The sequence below is a fragment of the Pristiophorus japonicus genome, chromosome 1 (genome assembly GCF_044704955.1).
Source record: "Pristiophorus japonicus isolate sPriJap1 chromosome 1, sPriJap1.hap1, whole genome shotgun sequence".
NCBI lineage: Eukaryota > Metazoa > Chordata > Chondrichthyes > Pristiophoridae > Pristiophorus > Pristiophorus japonicus.
Window position 1 is genome coordinate 140,151,178 of NC_091977.1, and position 19,971 is coordinate 140,171,148.

Here is a 19,971-nt window from a genome sequence, read left to right on the forward strand (position 1 = left end):
AACGTAGCTAACAAGGGAAATTAAGGATAGCGTTAAATCCAAGGAAGAGGCTTATAAATTGGCCAGAAAAAGCAGCAAACCTGAGGACTGGGAGAAATTTAGAATTCAGCAGAGGAGGACAAAGGGTCTAATTAGGAGGGGAAAATAGAGTATGAGAGGAAGCTTGCTGGGAACATAAAAACTGACTGCAAAAGCTTCTATAGATATGTGAGGAGAAAAAGATTAATGAAGACAAATGTAGGTCCCTTGCAGTCAGATTCAGGTGAATTTATAATGGGGAACAAAGAAATGGTAGACCACTTGAACAAATACTTTGGTTCTGAATTCACGAAGGAAGACACAAATAACCTTCCGAAAATACAAAGGAACTGAGGGTCTAGCGAGAAGGAGGCACTGAAGGAAATCCTTATTAGTCAGGAAATTGTGTTAGGGAAATTGATGGGATTGAAGGCCGATAAATCCCCAGGGCCTGATAGTCTGTATCCCAGAGCACCTAAGGAAGTGGCCCTAGAAATAGTGGATGCATTGGTGATCATTTTCCAACAGTCTATCAACTCTGGATCAGTTCCTATGGACTGGATGGTAGCTAATGTAACATCACTTTTTAAAAAAAGGGAGGGAGAGAGAAATCGAGGAATTATAGACCGGTTAGCCTGACATCGGTAGTGGGAAAATGATGGAATCAATTATTAAAGATGAAATAGCAGCACATTTTGAAAGCAGTGACAGGATTGGTTCAAGTCAGCATGGATTTATGAAAGGGAACTCATGCTTGACAAATCTTCTAAAATTTTTTGAGGATGTAACTAGTAGAGTGGACAATGGAGAACCAGTGGATGTGGTGCATTTGGACTTTCAAAAAGCTTTTGACAAGGTCCCACACAAGAGATTGGTGTGCAAAATTAAAACACATGGTATTGGGGGTATTGTATTGACGTGGATAGAGAACTGGTTGGCAGACAGGAAGCAGAGAGTCGGGATAAATGGGTTCTTTTCAGAATGGCAGGCAGTGACTAGTGAGGTGCTGCAGGGCTCAGTTTTGGGACCCCAGCTATTTACATTATACATCAATGATTTAGATGAAGGAATTGAGTGTAATATCTCCAAGTTTGTAGATGACACTAAACTGGGTGGTGGTGTGAACTGTGAGGAGGATGCCAAGAGGCTGCAGGGTGACTTGGACAGGTGAGTAGGAAAATGCATGGCAGATGCAGTATAATGTAGATAAATGTGAGGTTATCCACTTTGGGGGCAAAAACGCGAAGACAGAATATTATCTGAATGGTGACAGATTAGGAAAAGGGGAGGTGCAACGAGACCTGGGTGTCATGGTTCATCAGTCATTGAAAGTTGGCATGCAGGTACAGCAGGTGGTGAAGAAGGCAAATGGCATGTTGGCCTTCATAGCTAGGGGATTTGAGTATAGGAGCAGGGAGGTCTTACTGCAGTTGTATAGGGCCTTGATAGGCCTCACCTGGAATATTGTGTTCAGTTTTGGTCTCCTAATCTGAGGAAGGATGTTTGTGCTATTGAGGGAGTGCAGCAAAGGTTCACCAGACTAATTCTCGGGATGGCAGAACTGACATATAAGGAGAGACTGGATCGACTGGGCCTTTATTCACTGGAGTTTAGAAGGATGAGAGGGGATCTTATAGAAACTTATAATATTCTGACGGGACTGGGCAGGTTAGATGCAGGAAGAATGTTCCCGATGTTGGGGAAGTCCAGAATCGGGTCACAGTCTTAGGATAAGGAGTAAGCCATTTAGGACCGAGATGAGGAGAAACTTCTTCATTCAGAGAGTTGTTAACCTGTGCAATTCTCTACCGCAGAGAGTTGTTGATGCCAGTTCATTGGATATATTCAAGAGGGAGTTAGATATGGCCCTTGTGGCTGAAGGGATCAAGGGGTATGGGGAGAAAGCAGGAAAGGGTACTGAGGTGAATGATCAGCCGTGATCTTATTGAATGGTGGTGCAGGCTTGAAGGGCCGAATAGCCTACTCCTGCACCTAGTTTCGCTGCTGTTTCCCCTTTGAGACTGCTCACCACCTCATGGTGCTGCAGCACCACCAAGTTTTCTCATTCGCACTGGCAGGTTTTCTCGTAACAGCAGAAATCCCACTGGGAACTCGCCATTCATATGCAGTGGGTCTGGCTAAGGGACGGGTGGAAGTCCCACTCTATTGGAACTCTGCCCCAAGGAAGAGAATCCCCCACTTCATGCCTCTTTAAATGAAAAGGTGATTTGAATAATTATCTCTATTTAGATAAATCCAAGGTCTAGTATTTAATTTGACAGTTGTTGAGGGATTCCAATGTAATCACAGCAATGTAGTTCATGTAATGAGGTGTTCGACTTCGCTCAGTGATAGCACTCTTGCCTCTTAATCAGAAGGTCGCAGATTCAAGTCCCACTTCAGAGGCTTGGGCGCAAAATCTAGGCTGGCATTTCAGTGCAGTATTGAGGAAGAACTGCACTGTCCAAGATGCCATTGTTTGGATGAGACATTAAACCAAAGATTCTGTCTACCCTCTGAGATGGATGTAATACTACTCTGTGAAGAGCAGAGGAACTCCCCCTGTTCTGCCCATCGTTAATCCCTCAACCATTGCTGTTTGTAGGACCTTGCTGTGTACACATTGACTGTTTCTTTTTCCTATATTACATCCACCTGTAAAGATTCGGACTTGATACCAATTAATTACAGTAAATGTTTTATTAGTACACAGCAGAGCTCAATACATTTCGTATCTCATGGCAGTAATTTACAGTTCTGAGTGGTTATTCCTTCTTAAGCAGTCCCCCAGAGTCGAGGATGACTTGCTTCCACACTAAAATGAGTTCTAAGGACCAATGCGGCATCTACAGGCTCTGTCACAGATGGGGCAAATGGTGGTTGGAGGGACGAGTGGGTGGGGTGCTTGATTTGTCATACGCTCCTTCCTCTGTTTGTACTTGGCTTCCGTGTGCTCCCGACGAAGAGACTCGAAGTGTTCGGTGCCTTCTCGGTTGCTTCTCCACTTTGAGCGGTGTTGGCCAGGGATTCTCAAGAGTTGGTGGAGATGTTACATTTTTTCAAGGAGGCTTTGAGGGTGTCCTTGAAATGTTTTCTGTGCCCTCCTTGGACTCGCTTGCTGTGATGTATTATCGTAGTAGAGTGCTTGTTTTGGGAGTCTAGTATCGGGCATGTGGACAATGTGGCCCGTCCACTGGAGCTGATCGAGCGTGGTCAATACCTCAATGCTAGGGATGTTGGCCTGAGAGAGAACGCAGACGGTGTGCCTATCCTGCCAATGGAGTTGCAGGATTTAGCAGAGGCTGTGTTGGTTGTACTTCTCCAGTGCTTTGAGGTGCCTACTGTACATAGTCCATGTCTCTGAAGCATATAGGAGGGTGGGTACCACTACTGCTCTGTAGACCATGAGCTTGGTGAGGGGTTTGAGATCCTGGTCTTCGGACACTCCTTTCGTCAGGCGACCTAAGGCTACACTGGCACACTGAAGGCCGTGTTGGACTTTGTCATTGATGTCTGCCCTTACTGATAGTCAGCTCCCAAGGTATGGGAAGTGGTCTACATTATCCAGTGTCTCGTTATGGATCTTGATAATCGGGGGGTGGTGGGGGGCAGTGCTATGTGACGGGGGCAGGTTGGTAGAGAACCTTCGTCTTACAAATGTTTAATGTAAAGCCCAGGCTCTCGTGTGCGTCAGTGATGATTTGGAGTTCGGCCTCCGAGTGTGAACAAAGGTTGGAACAACCTCGGACCTGGACTGGAGGCAACAGAGGTTGAACAATTTCCCTCTTTTATCCCTCAATGTTCCGATCATATGACTAAATAAATCCAATCATTTTGTCCTCGTTAGATTAAACTATTGTTTTTTTGCTTAACAAGTAAGTCTGTATTATGCTCATAACAAAGGATGAAACTGAGTACTGTATGCAATGAATAAGTGTGACCTTAGCTCCTTTAATTAAACTCCAGAGTGTTGATGCAGCGTGGAAGGCCTGCTTATATACAGTGCTCCCAAGGGATTCTGGGATCCCTTGGGACTCCCAACAGGTAGGCCCTCTGGTGGTGGTGTGATACAGGTTGCCAAGGGTTACATACATAACAGTCTGCACATCTTACACATCATTCAAAATGAAGGGAAGCTGATGTGGGTAATATTGGAACTAGGCTATTTCAGAAAAGCAATAAACTATTTTCATTTGCTTTGTCTTCGAGCGAACAGGAGGATGAGACTGGGGAACTAATGATGGAGAACAGGGAAATGGCAGAGACGTTGAACAAATATTTTGTATCGGTGTTCACGGTAGAAGACACTAAAAACATCCCAATAGTGGATAATCAAGGGGCTATAAGGAGGGCGGAACTTAATACAATCACTGTCAATAAAGATAGTGATTGTAAAATAATAGGATTAAAAGCAGACAATTCCCTTGGACCTGATGGCTTACATCCTAGGGTCTTAAAAGAAGTGGCTGCATAGATAGTGGATGCATTGGTTGTAAACCACCAAAATTCTCTGGATTCTGGGGCGGTCCCAGTGGATTGGAAACCGCAAATGTAACGCCCTTATTTAAAAAGGTAGACAAAAGCAGGCAACTATAGCCTAACATCTGACGTTGGGAAAATGCTGGGGTCCATTATTAAGGAAGCAGTAGCAGGACATTTGGAAAAGCATAATTCAATCAAGCAGAGTCAGCATGGTTTTATGAAGGGGAAATCATGTTTGACAAATTTGCTGGAGTTCTTTGAGGATGTAATGAGCAGGGTGGATAAGGTGGACAAGTGGATGTGGTGTATTTGAATTTCCACAAGGCATTTGATATGGTGCCACATAAAAGATTACTGCACAAGATAAAAGTTCACGAGGTTAGGGGAAATATATTAGCATGGATAGAGGATTGGCTAACGAACAGAAAACAGAGGGTCGGGGTAAATGGGTAATTTTCCGGTTGGCAAACAGTAATAGTGGGGTGCCACAAGGATCGGTGCTGGGGCCTCAACTAATTTACAATTTATATTAATGACTTGGATGAAGGGACGGAGTGTAATGTAGCCAAGTTTGCTGATGATACAAAGATGGGTAGGAAAGCAAATTGTGAGGAGCACACATAAAATCTACAAAGGAATATAGACATAAAATCTACAAAGGAATATAGACAGGCTAAGTGAGTGAGCAAAAAAATTGGCAGATGGAGTACAATGTGGGAAAATGTGAGGTTATCCACTTTGGCAGAAAAAATAGAAAAGCAAATTATAATTTAAATGGAGAAAAATTGCAAAGTGCTGCAGTACAGAGGGACCTGGGGGTACTTGTGCATGAAACACAAAAAGTTAGTATACAGGTACAGCAAGTAATTAGAAAGGCAAATGGAATGTTGGCCTTTATTGCAAGAGCGACAGTGTATAAAAGCAGAGAAGTCTTGCTACAACTGTACAGGGTATTGGTGAGGCCACACCTGGAGTACTGCGTGCAGTTTTGGTCTCCGTATTTAAGAAAGGATATACTTGCATTGGAGGCTGTTCAGAGAAGGTTCACTAGGTTGATTCCGGAGATGAGGGGTTTGACTTATAAGTTGAGTAGGTTGGGCCTATACTCATTGGAGTTCAGAAGAATGAGAGGTGATATTATCAAAACATATAAGATAATGAGGGGGCTCGACAAGGTGGATGCAGAAAAGATATTTCCACTCATAGGGGAAACTAAAACTAGGGGACATAGTCTCAGAATAAGGGGCTACTCATTTAAAACTGAGATGAGGAGGAATTTCTTCTCTCACAGGGTTGTAAATCTATAGAATTCTCTGCCCCAGAGAGCTGTGGAGGTTGGGTCATTGAATATATTTAAAGGCGGAGATCGACAGATTTTTGAGCGATAAGGGAATAAAGGATTATAGGGAGCAGGCAGGGAAGTGGAGCTGAGCCCATGATCAGATCAGCCATGATTTTATTAAATGGCGGAGCAGGCCCGAGGGGCCAAATGGCCCACTCCTGCAATTTCTTATGTTCTTATTATTTTTAACTTTGAGATGATGGTCCCAACTCTCCTGCCTTACTTTTCAGTGCATTCATCTGTAGGGTACCCAAACAGAGGAGCCTAAATAGTGGGTTGTGGAGCTTGTACAGAGCTCGCTATAGATCACTGGGTCTTTGGGGGCTCCAGACGCAAGCAAAAGATGGAGCCTGTCTACAGGTATGTGTCGAGTCCTTCGGCAGGTTGATGTGCAGGTCTTGGGCCTTCTGGCTGCTGTTCTCCAGCATGCTGCGCCTGTTTGCCAACTGGTGAGAGTGACATGTGGAAAAGCAGCCTTCATATTACCAACTTACTGTGAGCAATGCCAAGGGATATCTGCTGGTATATAACATATATATATGACATTACTTTCAAAAGTTAAGGAAAATGTAAAATGATGACTGAAAAGTTTGTTTGTTTTATTTTAAAGGCATCCTGAACTTGCAGCTGTTTGCCAGAGTCTTAGTACATTAGTCTTATATCCTGGACCTGAGGCAAATAACCTGGAAGAACTCGAACTTGACCCATCACAGTCCCCATACAATATCGTCATCATAGATGGGACATGGAGCCAGGCCAAGGGAATGTTTTATGGAAATTCTCTTTTCCGCTTGCCTAAGCAAGTAAGTATTGGGTCACAATATTGCAATAAGAACTTAGTCTGTATCTTTCAAAAATAAAATGTACATTTTCTTCACTCAATGATGAACAATAGAGATAATGAAAGTTGTTCGATGCGTGGTTTTTGCTGAATTAGCTGATCTTGGCTGGGTTCGTGGTGAGACATTGGCCTTGATGTCCTTAGACTTGAGAAAGGGAAAATGAGCCACGGTTCCCACTCTTGCTAAACAAGAAACAGCAAACATTGCTCAAGATCTCAATACAACCCAAGAGATATCACACTGGGACTGTCAGCCCGGGAGCTACAAATGAATTGGAGAAAATATATATGTGGGCAGAATGTTGGCAGATGAAATGTAATATGGGTAAGTATAAAGTATTACATTTTGGGAGAAAGAAGTGGGTGGCGTTCATGAATGATGAAATAGCTCATGATGAAATTGAAAAAGAATCAGGGATATTTGGCCTGAATTTTCTTGTTATCTTTAACACTTATGTGCTGTTTTAGATTTGCACTGCAATATCTATGTATTTATGGCGGAAATTAGCATTTTAACCACCTTTTCTCGCAGTGCTTTTTTGAAAACTTGTGTGAGTATGCTTTTTTTTCCCCACAGACCTTGCAGGATGCTCGCATCATTTTGTTTTGTTAACCCTTACGTTATACATAAAATTAAACAGCCATGTAGTGCAGCTTTTTATACAACACAGGAGAAGCTGCCACTTGGGTCAGTATCACCCTACGTCAAAATGAATCTAATTTGACAAGTAGTGAGGATTATTGAAACATTTGCTTTCTTTGCTGCTTTTTCTCTTTGTATCTTTCTCCCTTTTTATTTATGTTTTATTTATGATGGATCAAACATAGCAGTGAGGATTCTTCATGCATTTTTTTTGGAAAAAATAACTAGAGGAGATATAACTTGTAATATGTCATAATATTAGAACTACACAAATTGTCCTGATTTATGAATTGCATGACTTCAGCATTTCACTACACTAGCAAGGAAAGGCACTTCTAAAATATGGCTGAGTGCAGCTTGACAGAATTTAAATTATTTTGTTAGCGGTGGTGGAACTTGGACAGCTGCATTAAATTATATTTCATAGCATTGTACCTGAACTGGAATGGGACCAGTGTCCTAGTGGAAATGATATACAGGGCCGTGGATAAAGCTTTAAACTAGTAAGACGGGGCGGGATCTGGTGAAAAAAACGTACGTCTGAAGATAAAATAAATAAGAGATGCGAGCAAGGAAAGGTAAGGAATAAGGGTAATGTAAACTGTCAGGGAACAAATACAGTTATAGAATTTAAAGTTTAAAATGACTGTTAAAATAAAATGAGGGGAACAATAAACATATACAAGTTAAATTGTCTGCACAGCAATGTGCACAGCATCCAAAACAAAACGGGGGAACTGGAGGCAATAATTTGTAGTGAGGAGTCAGATGTAGTAAGGATAACTGAAACATCGTGACATAAAGAACAGGACTGGCATTAAATGTTACAGGATATAACTTATTTAGAAAGAATAGGGAAGGAAGAAAATGGGGCAGGGGTGCGGGTTGGGGTAGCTGCACTAACTGGAAGTAACATAATTGCGATAGAAAAAAAGGACTTAGCTAACATTAAGAAAGAAACAAAATCCATATGGATTGAAACAAAGGATAAGAAGGGATAAATCAAATTAATAGGAATCAACCACAGACCACCTAATAGTGGAAGGGAAGTGGAGGAAAAAATGTGCAGGCAAATCCATGAAATTAGTAAAAAACATTGAAGAATAATCATGGGAGATTTGAAATCCCCCAAAATAAACTGGAAAAAAGAGAAAGTGAAAGAGTAAAAGGGGATGGAGTTTTTACAGTGTATACAGGACTCCTTTCTTACCCAGTACATAAAAAATCCAACAAGAAGAATTGCTGCTGTATCTAGTAATGGGAAGTGAAACAGAGCAGATAAGAGAAGTAAGTGCAGCGGTACATCTAACCAATAGCAATCATAATATAATTAGGCTTAAAATAATGATTGAGAAAGCCAAAAGTAAGACAAAGACCAAAGAAATAGATTGGAGAAAAGCTAATTTTGAGGAGATGAGAATGGAATGAGGGTAGATAAACTCAAAACAAGTTTTGACAGACAAAGAGATAGACCAGCAGTGGGAAATATTTAAAAGAGTCATCAATAGAGCTCAGGAGAAATTTATTCCACTAAAAAAACAAGAATAAACTAGCCAATAATGAAACACCATGGATGAATAAAGAGACACGGGTAAAATTGCAACGAAAGAAGAAGAAATATACTAAGTACATCGACAATAAAGGAGAGGATTCAAAAGGGAATACGAAGAGGTTAGGAAAGAAGTCAAAAAAACAATTTGGAAAGCAAAGCGGAACTACAAAATTAAATTATCAAGGAATATAAAAAGAAATAATAAAGTATTCCACAGACACATAAATAACACAAGAAAAATCAGAATAGGGTTAGGACCATTAAGGAATACACAAGCTAAACTCACAGATAATAACAAAATGGCCAAAATAATGAATAGTTATTTCCCACAAAGACTAATATGATGGGCATGACATTAGAAGAAGAGCTCAAAAAAGATGCAAAGATATTTAAGATAGAAAGGGGGGAGATAATTGATAAACTATTCAAATTTAGAGAGGATAAAACTCCTGTGGCTAGCGTTTGCTCTCAAAGCGCCCATTTACCGGCCAGAAATGCAAGTTTCCTCTCAAACCGCCCACTTACCGCCCGGTGGTAAATTCCACAGTCATTACCGCCGGCGCTATTCAATACTGTCCGCCCATATATTACCGCCAAAGTACCGCACAAAATGGAAGTTTCAGCATTTAAGATCCATTTACCACTGGACCTTAATACAAGCCTGAAAAAGCAGGTCTTACTGGATCTTAAGTGGGTGGTATGGACACGGATCTGACAGGTTTGTTTGATATTACACAGATCTTTACCGTTCTCCACAGTTTGATGAATTTTTAAATGGATTGTAGAATTGTCTATTGTTAGGCAATAATATAAATGGTCTAATAAAGACTTATTTACTCCTTTAGTCTCTCTACCCCCCTGCCCCAGTCTATCTCTCCGCCCCCCCCCCGCCCCAGTCTCTCTCCGCACCCCCCCGCCCCCAGTCTCTCTCCCCGCTCCCCCGCCCCAATCGCTCTCCCCCCACCCTCACCCCCACCCCCACCCCAGTCTCTCTCCGCACCCCCCCGCCCCAGTCTCTCTCCGCACCCCCCCGCCCCAGTCTCTCTCCCCCCACCCCCGCCCCAGTCTCTCTCCCCGCCTCCCCCGCCCCAACCTCTCTCCCCCCCCCCCCCCCGCCCCAGTTTCTCCCCCCCCTCCCCCCGGCGCCCCAGACTCTCTTCCCATCCCCGCCCCAGTCTCTCTCTCTCTTTCCCCCTCCCATCCCCCACCCAGGCCCCAGTCTCTCTCTCTCCCCCGCCCCAGTCTCTCTTCGTCCCCCCGCACCCCCCCCAGGCCCCAGTCTCTCTCCCCCACCCCCCCGCCCCAGCCTCTCTCCGCCCCTCCCAGTCTCTCTCCCCCCTCCCGCCCCAGTCTCTCTCCCCCACTCCCTCGCCCCAGCCTCTCTCCGCCCCCCCCCCCAGTCTCTCTCCCCCCTCCCCCCCAGTCTCCTCCCCCCCAGTCTCCTCCCCCCCAGTCTCCTCTCCCCCAGTCTACCCTCCCCGTCTGCCCCCCCGTCTCTCCCCCCCGCAGTCTCTTCCACCCCCGCTAGTCTGTTCACCCCCCCCAGTCTGTTCACCCCCCCCCAGTCTGTTCACCCCCCCCCAGTCTGTTCACCCCCCCCAGTCTCTTCCAACCCCCCAGTCTGTTCACCTCCCCCAGTCTGTTCACCCCCGCTAGTCTGTTCACCCCCCCAGTCTGTTCACCCCCCCCAGTCTGTTCACCTCCCCCAGTCTGTTCACCCCCCCCAGTCTGTTCACCCCCCCCAGTCTGTTCACCCCCCCAGTCTGTTCACCCCCGCTAGTCTGTTCACCCCCCCCAGTCTGTTCACCCCCCCCAGTCTGTTCACCTCCCCCAGTCTGTTCACCTCCCCCAGTCTGTTCACCCCCCCCCAGTCTGTTCACCCCCCCCAGTCTGTTCACCCCCCCCAGTCTGTTCACCCCCCCCCAGTCTGTTCACCCCCGCTAGTCTGTTCACCCCCCCAGTCTGTTCACCCCCCCCAGTCTGTTCACCCCCCCCAGTCTGTTCACCCCCCCCAGTCTGTTCACCCCCCCCAGTCTGTTCACCCCCACAGTCTGTTCACCCCCGCTAGTCTGTTCACCCCCCCAGTCTGTTCACCCCCCCCAGTCTGTTCACCCCCCCCAGTCTGTTCACCCCCCCCAGTCTGTTCACCTCCCCCAGTCTGTTCACCCCCACCAGTCTGTTCACCCCCCCCCAGTCTGTTCACCCCCCCCAGTCTGTTCACCCCCCCCCAGTCTGTTCACCCCCCCCCAGTCTGTTCACCCCCCCAGTCTGTTCACCCCCCCAGTCTGTTCACCCCCCCCAGTCTGTTCACCCCCCCCAGTCTGTTCACCCCCCCCCAGTCTCTTCCACCCCCTAGTCTCTCCCCTCCCCCCCAGTCTCTCCTCTCTCCCCCGCCAGTCTCTCCTCTCCCCCCAGTCTCTCCCCCCCCCCCCCCCAGTCCCCTCCCCCCCCAGTCTCCCCTCCCTCCCAGTCTCTCCCTCTCAACCCCCAGACTTTCTCTCTCAACCCTCAGTCTCTCTCTCACCCCCAGTCTCTCTCTCTCTCACCCCCCCAGTCTCTCTCTCTCTCACCCCCCAGTCTCTCTCTCTCTCACCCCCCAGTCTCTCTCTCTCTCACCCCCCAGTCTCTCTCTCTCTCACCCCCTAGTCTCTCTCTCTCACCCCCCAGTCTCTCTCTCTCTCAACCCCCAGTCTCTCTCTCTCACCCCCCCAGTCTCTCTCTCTCTCACCCCCCCCAGTCTCTCTCTCTCTCACCCCCCAGTCTCTCTCTCTCTCACCCCCCAGTCTCTCTCTCTCTCACCCCCCAGTCTCTCTCTCTCACCCCCCAGTCTCTCTCTCTCACCCCCCAGTCTCTCTCTCTCTCAACCCCCAGTCTCTCTCTCTCACCCCCCAGTCTCTCTCTCTCACCCCCCCAGTCTCTCTCTCTCTCACCCCCCCAGTCTCTCTCTCTCTCACCCCCCCAGTCTCTCTCTCTCTCACCCCCCAGTCTCTCTCTCTCTCACCCCCCAGTCTCTCTCTCTCACCCCCCAGTCTCTCTCCCCCCGCCCCAGTCTCTCTTCGTCCCCCCGCATCCCCCCAGGCCCCAGTCTCTCTCCGCACCACCCCGCCCCAGTCTCTCTCTGCACCCCCCCGCCCCAGTCTCTCTCCCCCCACCTCCGCCCCAGTCTCTCTCCCCGCCCCCCCCCGCCCCAATCTCTGTCTTCCCCCCCCCCCCCCCGCCCCAGTTTCTCCCCCCCTCCCCCCGGCGCCCCAGACTCTCTTCCCATCCCCGCCCCAGTCTCTCTCTCTTTCCCCCTCCCATCCCCCACTCCGCCCCAGTCTCTCTCTCTCCCCCCGCCCCAGTCTCTCTTCGTCCCCCCGCACCCCCCCCAGGCCCCAGTCTCTCTCCCCCACCCCCCCGCCCCAGCCTCTCTCCGCCCCCCCCCAGTCTCTCTCCCCCCTCCCGCCCCAGTCTCTCTTCATCCCCCCGCACCCCCCCCAGGCCCCACTCTCTCTCCCCCACCCCCTCGCCCCAGCCTCTCTCCGCCCCCCCCCCAGTCTCTCTCCCCCATCCCCCCCAGTCTCCTCCCCCCCAGTCTCCTCTCCCCCAGTCTCCTCTCCCCCAGTCTACCCTCCCCGTCTGCCCCCCCGTCTCTCCCCCCCCGCCGTCTCTCCCCCCCGCAGTCTCTTCCACCCCCGCTAGTCTCTTCCACCCCCGCTAGTCTCTTCCACCCCCGCTAGTCTGTTCACCCCCCCAGTCTGTTCACCCCCCCCAGTCTGTTCACCCCCCCCAGTCTGTTCACCCCCCCCAGTCTCTTCCAACCCCCCCAGTCTCTTCCACCCCCTAGTCTCTCCCCTCCCCGCCAGTCTCTCCTCTCTCCCCCGCAAGTCTCTCCTCTCCCCCCCGCCAGTCTCTCCTTCCCCCCCCCCAGTCTCTCCTCCCCCCCCCCAGTCTCTCCTCCCTCCCCCCAGTCTCTCCTCCCCCCCAATCTCTACTCTCTCCCCCCTCCCCCCAGTCTCTACTCTCCCTCCCCCAGTCTCTACTCTCCTCCCCCCCCCCAGTCTCTACTCTCCCTCCCCCAGTCTCTACTCTCCCTCCCCCAGTCTCTACTCTCCCTCCCCCAGTCTCTCCTCCCACCCCCAGTCTCTCCTCCCCCCCCCAGTCTCTCCTCCCCCCCCCCAGTCTCTTCTCTCCCCCCCAGTCTCTTCTCCCCCCCCCACAGTCTCTCCTTTCCGCCCCCCCCAGTTTCTCCTTCCCCCTCCCCAGTCTCTCCTCCCCTCTCCAGTCTGTTCTCCCCCCCCCCCCCCCAGTCTCTCCTCCCCCCCACAGTCTCTCCTTCCCCCATCCCCCAGTCTCTCCTCCCCCCCCCCCCCAAGTCTCTCCTCACCACCCTCCCAGTCTCTCCTCCCCCCCCAGTCTCTCCTTCCCCCCCCAGTCTCTCCTTCCCCCCCCCCAGTCTCTCCACCCCCCAGTCTCTCCCCCCCCCAGTCCCCTCCCCCCCCAGTCTCCCCTCCCTCCCAGTCTCTCCCTCTCAACCCCCAGACTCTCTCTCTCAACCCCCAGTCTCTCTCTCACCCCTAGTCTCTCTCTCTCACCCCCCAGTCTCTCTCTCTCACCCCCCAGTCTCTCTCTCTCTCACCCCCGCAGTCTCTCTCTCACCCCCGCAGTCTCTCTCTCTCACCCCCGCAGTCTCTCTCTCTCACCCCCGCAGTCTCTCTCTCTCACCCCCGCAGTCTCTCTCTCTCACCCCCGCAGTCTCTCTCTCTCACCCCCGCAGTCTCTCTCTCTCTCACCCCCGCAGTCTCTCTCTCTCTCTCACCCCCGCAGTCTCTCATCCCCCAGTCTCTCTCTCTCACCCCCGCAGTCTCTCTTTCACATCGCCCCAGTCTCTCTCACTCAACCCCCAGTCTCTCTCAACCCCCAGTCTCTCTCTCTCAACCCCCAGTCTCTCTCTCTCACCCCCGCAGTCTCTCTCTCACCCAACCAGTCTCTCTCTCTCAAGCCCCAGTCTCTCTCTCTCTCAACCCCCAGTCTCTCTCTCTCACCTCCGCAGTATCTCTCTCTCACCCCCGCAGTCTCTCTCTCACCCAACCAGTCTCTCTCTCTCAAGCCCCAGTCTCTCTCTCTCTCACCCCCCTCCCCCAGTCTCTGTATCTCACCCCCGCAGTCTCTCTTTCACATTCCCCAGTCTCTCTCTCTCACCCCCGCCCCCCCCAGTCTCTCTCTCTCAACCCCCAGTCTCTCTCTATCGCACCAACCGCAGTCTCTCTTTCACATCCCCCCAGTCTCTCTTTCTCACCCCGCAGTCTCTCTCTCTCACCCCCCCAGTCTCTCTTTCACATCCCCCCAGTCTCTCTCTCTCAACCCGCAGTCTCTCTCTCTCTCAACTCCCAGTCTCTCTCTCTCACTCTCTTCCCCCCCCCCCCCCCCCGCAGTGATCTCACTCTCTCCCTCACGCCACCCACAGCGATCTCTTCCCCCCTCCCCAGCCCATAGCAATCTCTTCCCCCCCCCGCCCCTAGCCCACAGCGATCTCTCCACCCCCCCGCGATCTCTTCCCCCCCCCCCCCAAGCGATCCCCCCCCCCAGTGATCTCTTTCTCTTCCCCCCCCCAGTGATCTCTTTTCTCCCTTCCCCCCCCCCCCCCAGTGATCTTTCCCCCCGGTGATCTTCCTCCCCCCAGTGATCTTCCCCCTGCAGTGATCTCCCCCCCCCAGTGATCTTTCCCCTCCCCCAGTGATCTTTCCCCTCCCCCAGTGATCTTTCCCCTCCCCCAGTGATCTCCCCCCCCCCCAGTGATCTCCCCCCCAGTGATCTCCCCCCCAGTGATCTCCCCCCCAGTGATCTTTCCCCCCCCAGCGATCTTTCTCCCCCCCCCAGTGATCTTTCCCCCCCCGTGATCTTTCCCCCCCAGTGATCTCCCCCCCCCCAGTGATCTCCCCCCCCAGTGATCTCCCCCCCCAGTGATCTCCCCCCCCCAGTGATCTCCCCCCCAGTGATCTTTCCCCTCAGTGATCTCACCCTCCCAGTGATCTCCCCCTCCCAGTGATCTCACCCTCCCAGTGATCTCACCCCCCCAGTGATTCCCCCCCCCCGTGATTCCCCCCCCCCTGTGATTCCCCCCCCCCCGTGATTCCCCCCCCTCAGTGATCTTTCCCCCCCCCCAGTGATCTTCCCCCCCAGTGATATTTCCCCCCCCAGTAATATTTCCCCCCCCCAGTGATCTCCCCCCCCAGTGATCTCCCCCCCCAGTGATCTTTCCCCCCCCCAGTGATATTTCCCCCCCCCCCAGTGATATTTCCCCCCCCCAGTGATATTTCCCCCCCCAGTGATCTTCCCCCCCCCCTCAGTGATCTCTCCCCCCCCCCCCCCCCGCCCCGCAGTGATCTCCCCGCCCCCCGCCCCGCAGTGATCTTCCCCCCCGCCCCGCAGTGATCTTCCCCCCCGCCAGTGATCCCACTCTCTTCATCCCCCCTCCCCCCACAGCGATCTCAGGCCGGCAGTCTCTTGCCTCTCGGGGCGGGGAGCTTGATAGCCGCGCGCACATGTGCACAACCTCGGAGCCAAAGATTCCCGAGTTGATAGGTCTCATCTGCCGCACACCACCCGCTCCACTTCGCTCCCACACCGTTCCGCCGCCGACAACATAGAGCACCCGAAAACCGTGGGAGCGCGCCCCAGCACCATTCTCGCGTCTGAAAAAGAGGCAACCGCCGGAACACCGCTAAGGATCGGGCGGGGGCGATTTAAATGGAAAATCCAGCCCGTGGTCCGGATGGATTGCATCAGTGCATTTAAAAGAAGTTAGGGATGAGATAGCAGAGGCACTATTACATATATAAAGAAAAGCATTAGAAAAGAGAATAGAGAAGGAGGACTGGTGGAAAGCTAATGTGATTCCTATATTTAAAAGGGGAGATAGAACAAGTCCAGGGAACTATAGATCACTTAACTTAATGTTGGTGGTAGGAAGGGTAATCTTTACTCAAAAATGTAATAGAAAAACATCTCGAAACTGAAAATATAATGACGATTAGTCAGCATAGATTTCAAAAGGGAAGGTCATGGTTTACCAACCTTATTGAATTCTTTGCAGAAGGAACAGAAAGACTGGACAAGGGTAATGTAATAGATGTGATCTTTTTGGATTTTCACAGGCCTTCGATAAATATCACTTGGTCGACTCATGACTGAGGTCAGGCAGAGCATGTGGAGTCAGGGGACAGGTAGAAAATTGGATAGCAAGCTGGTTACAAAACAGAAAACCGAGTCGGAGTAGTTACTCGGACTAGCAAAAGTGGGATGTGGTGTTCCCCACGAATCAGTGCTGGAACCACAGCTGTTCACAGTTTACATTAATGATTTGGACTTGGGAATTGAAATACAATTTTGAAATTTGCCACGGCACTAAATTGGGGGTGCAGTTAATACAAAGGAAGAATGCAACAAATTACAAGAAGACATTAATAAACTTGCAGAATGGGCATTTACTTGGCAAATGCATTTCAATATAGATAAGTGTGAGGTGGTGCACTTTGGTAGGAAGAATAAGGAGGCCTCATACTGGTTGTACAGTAAGAGTCTAAATGGGTTGGAGGAGCAAAGGGATCTAGCGATACAGATACACAAATCACAAAGTAATGTCACAGGTTAATAAGGTAATTTAAAAAAACAAGCACTGGAGTTCATTTCTGGAGGGATAGAATTGAAAAGCAGGGAAGTCATGTTTGACTTGTATAGAACTTTGGTTAGACCACACTTGGAGTACTGTGATCAGTTCTGATCACCATCTTAGAAAAATGATATAGAAGCATTGGGGAAGGTGCAAGGAAGATTCAGAACTGAGACGTTATATGTATCAGGAAAGATTGACTAGGCTTGGGCTCTTTTCTCTTGAAGAGAGAAGACTGAGGGGTGACCTGATAGAGGTCTTTAAGACAATAAAAGGGTTTTATAGGGTAGGAGTGGAGAAAATGTTTCCACTTGTGGGGGAGACCAAAACTAGTGACCATAAATATAAGATAGTCACTAATAAATATAAATAATAATTTATATATTTTTTAACTAATATATAAATATAAGATAGTCACTAATGGCAGAACACAAAAGAGCACGAGAGGAGCAGCAGCAGCCTACAAAAACAGCACGAGACCCGACTCCAGCGGCAGACCACCAAGCAGCGTGAGAGGAGCGTCCCCAAACACCAACCCAGCTGAAGACAAAAAGTAACAAGAACCAAAATCAAAGTGTGACATCACAGGAAAGAAGGGAAGTGATTGGTTGCTGAGTTTTTCTCTCTTTTCTGGGGCATTGGTTTGAATTAAGAGCTGGGATTAAAAACAAAACATGAATACTTAATTAATTGAGTTTTATTAGAGATGGCAGGGCAGGCGATGTATCACTGCTGTTGCATGTGGGAGCTGGTTGACCCCATTGAGGTTCACGGCGACCACATCTGCATCAAGTGTCTACAGCTCAAGGAACTTCGGCTCCATGTTGATGAGCTGGAGTCTGAGCTGCAGCCACTGCGACACATCAGGGAGGGGGAGAGTTACCTGGATGTCGCGTTCTAGCAGCTAGTCACACCAATTAGATTAATTAATTCAAATTCGATCCGTGATCAGGGACAGGAGGGTGTGACTACGAGTAAGGTATGGGAACTCACGATGGAGTGATGGTGGAGCCTCAGCCCTTGCTCTTGTCCAACAGGTTTGAGGCTCTTACTCCCTGTGTGGACGAGAGCAGGGACTGCAGGGAGGATGAGCAAACTGACCACAGCACCATGGAACAGGGGACCATTCAACAAGTGGGGGGAGTAAAAAGAAATGTTGTAGTGGTAGGGGGCAGTATAGTTAGGGGGATAGATAAAGTTCTCTGCAGCCGAGACCATGAAACCCGAAGGCTGTGTTGCCTGCCCGGTGCCAGGATTAAGGACATCTCCTCTGGGCTGGAGAGGAACTTGGAGTGGATGGGGAAAGATCCAGTTGTCGTTGTCCACGTGAGTACCAATGACATAGGTAGGACAAATAAAGAGGTTCTGCTGAGAGCTTATGAGCAGCTAGGGTCCAAATTAAAAAGCAGAACCACGAAGGTAATAATCTCTGGATTACTACCTGAGCCACAAGCAAATTTGCATAGGGTAAATAAGATCAGAGAGTTAAACACGTGGCTCAAAGACAGTTGTGGGAGAAATGGGTTTTGATTCGTGGGACACTGACACCGGTACTGGGGTAAGAGGGAGCTGTTCCGTTGGGACGGGCTCCACTTAGATCATGCTGGGACTAGGGTCCTGGCGAATCAACTAACTAGGGCTGTAGAGAGGGCTTTAAACTAATTAGTGGGCAGGAGGATTCAGGTGAGCGAAAATGTAAAAAAAGCAAAGAATAAGGAGAAGGCAATAGAGCAGGGTAACACTGGGGAAAATGAAAACCAGAGCGTGACAGGAAGGGACAGAATGTATAAACATAAAAGTGAATCAGAAAGTGGAGTCAAAGCAGGAAAAAAAGGTTAAAAAAAAACAAATTTAAAAGCTTTTTATCTGAATGCACGCAGCATTTGTAACAAAATAGATGAGTTGATGGCACAAATAGATACAAATGGGTGTGATCTGATAGCCATTACAGAGACGTGGTTGCAAGGTGACCAGGGCTGGGAACGAAATATTCAGGGGTATTTGACAATTTGGAAGGACAGACAGAAAGGAAAAGGAGGTAGGGTAGCTCTGGTAATAAAGGATGGGATCAGTGCGTTAGTGAGAAACGATATTGGCTCAGAAGATCAAGATGTTGAATCAGTTGGGTGGAGATAAGGAATAATAAGGGGAAAAATTCGCTGGTGAGCGTAGTCTATAGGTCCCCTAACAGTAGCTACACTGTTGGACGGAGTATAAATCAAGAAATAATGGAGGCTTGTAAAAAAAGGAACGGCAATAATCATGGGCAATTTTAACCTTCCTATTGATTGGACAAAGCAAATTGGCCAGGGTAGCCTTGAGGAAGAGTTCATAGAGTGTATCCGGGATAGTTTTCTTGAACAATACATTGCGGAACAAACTACTGAGCAGGCTATTTTAGATCTGGCACTGTGTAATGAGACAGGATTAATAAATCTTCTTCAGTAAAGGATCCTCTAGGAATGAGTGACCATAACATTGTTGAATTTCAAATTCAGTTGGAGGGTGAGAAAGTTGGATCTCAAACCAGTGTCCAAAGCTTAAATAAAGGAGACTGCAAAGGTATGGAAGCAGAGTTGGCTAAAGTGAACTGGGAAAATAGATTAAAATATGGGACGGCTGATTAGTAGTGGCAGACATTTAAGGAGATATTTCATAACTCGCAACAAAAATATATTCCAATGAGAAGGAAAGACTAAGAGAAGGGATAATCATCCGTGACTAACGAAGGAAATAATGGATGGTATCAAATTGAAAACAAGGACATACAATATGGCCAAGACTAGTGGGAGACCAGAGGATTTTAGAAACATAGAAACATAGGAAATAGGTGCAGGAGTAGGCCATTCGGCCCTTCTAGCCTGCACCGCCATTCAATGAGTTCATGGCTGAACATGCAACTTCAGTACCCCATTCCTGCTTTCTCGCCATACCCCTTGATCCCTCTAGTAGTAAGGACTTCATCTAACTCCTTTTTGAATATATTTAGTGAATTGGCCTCAACAACTTTCTGTGGTAGAGAATTCCACAGGTTCACCACTCTCTGGGTGATGAAGTTTCTCCTCATCTCAGTCCTAAATGGCTTACCCCTTATCCTTAGACTGTGACCCCTGGTTCTGGACTTCCCCAACATTGGGAACATTCTTCCTGCATCTAACCTGTCTGAACCCATCAGAATTTTAAACGTTTCTATGAGGTCCCCTCTCATTCTTCTGAACTCCAGTGAATACAAGCCCAGTTGATCCAGTCTTACTTGATAGGTCAGTCCCGCCATCCCGGGAATCAGTCTGGTGAACCTTCGCTGCACTCCCTCAATAGCAAGAATGTCCTTTCTCAAGTTAGGTGACCAAAACTGTACACAATACTCCAGGTGTGGCCTCACCAAGGCCCTGTACAACTGTAGCAACACCTCCCTGACCCTGTACTCAAATCGCCTCGCTAT

General features: G+C 49.1%; 1 protein-coding gene across 2 annotated transcripts in view; it reads left to right on the plus strand.

Annotated features, from left to right (window-relative positions):
- dtwd2 (DTW domain containing 2) overlaps positions 1 to 19,971 on the plus strand; it is a 263,343-nt gene that overhangs the window by 178,940 nt on the left and 64,432 nt on the right. For both annotated transcript variants that reach the window (XM_070883402.1, XM_070883411.1), the window contains exon 4: positions 6,453 to 6,645. In XM_070883402.1, the coding sequence (XP_070739503.1) occupies positions 6,453 to 6,645 (193 nt within the window). The remainder of the gene's footprint in view (positions 1 to 6,452; positions 6,646 to 19,971) is intronic.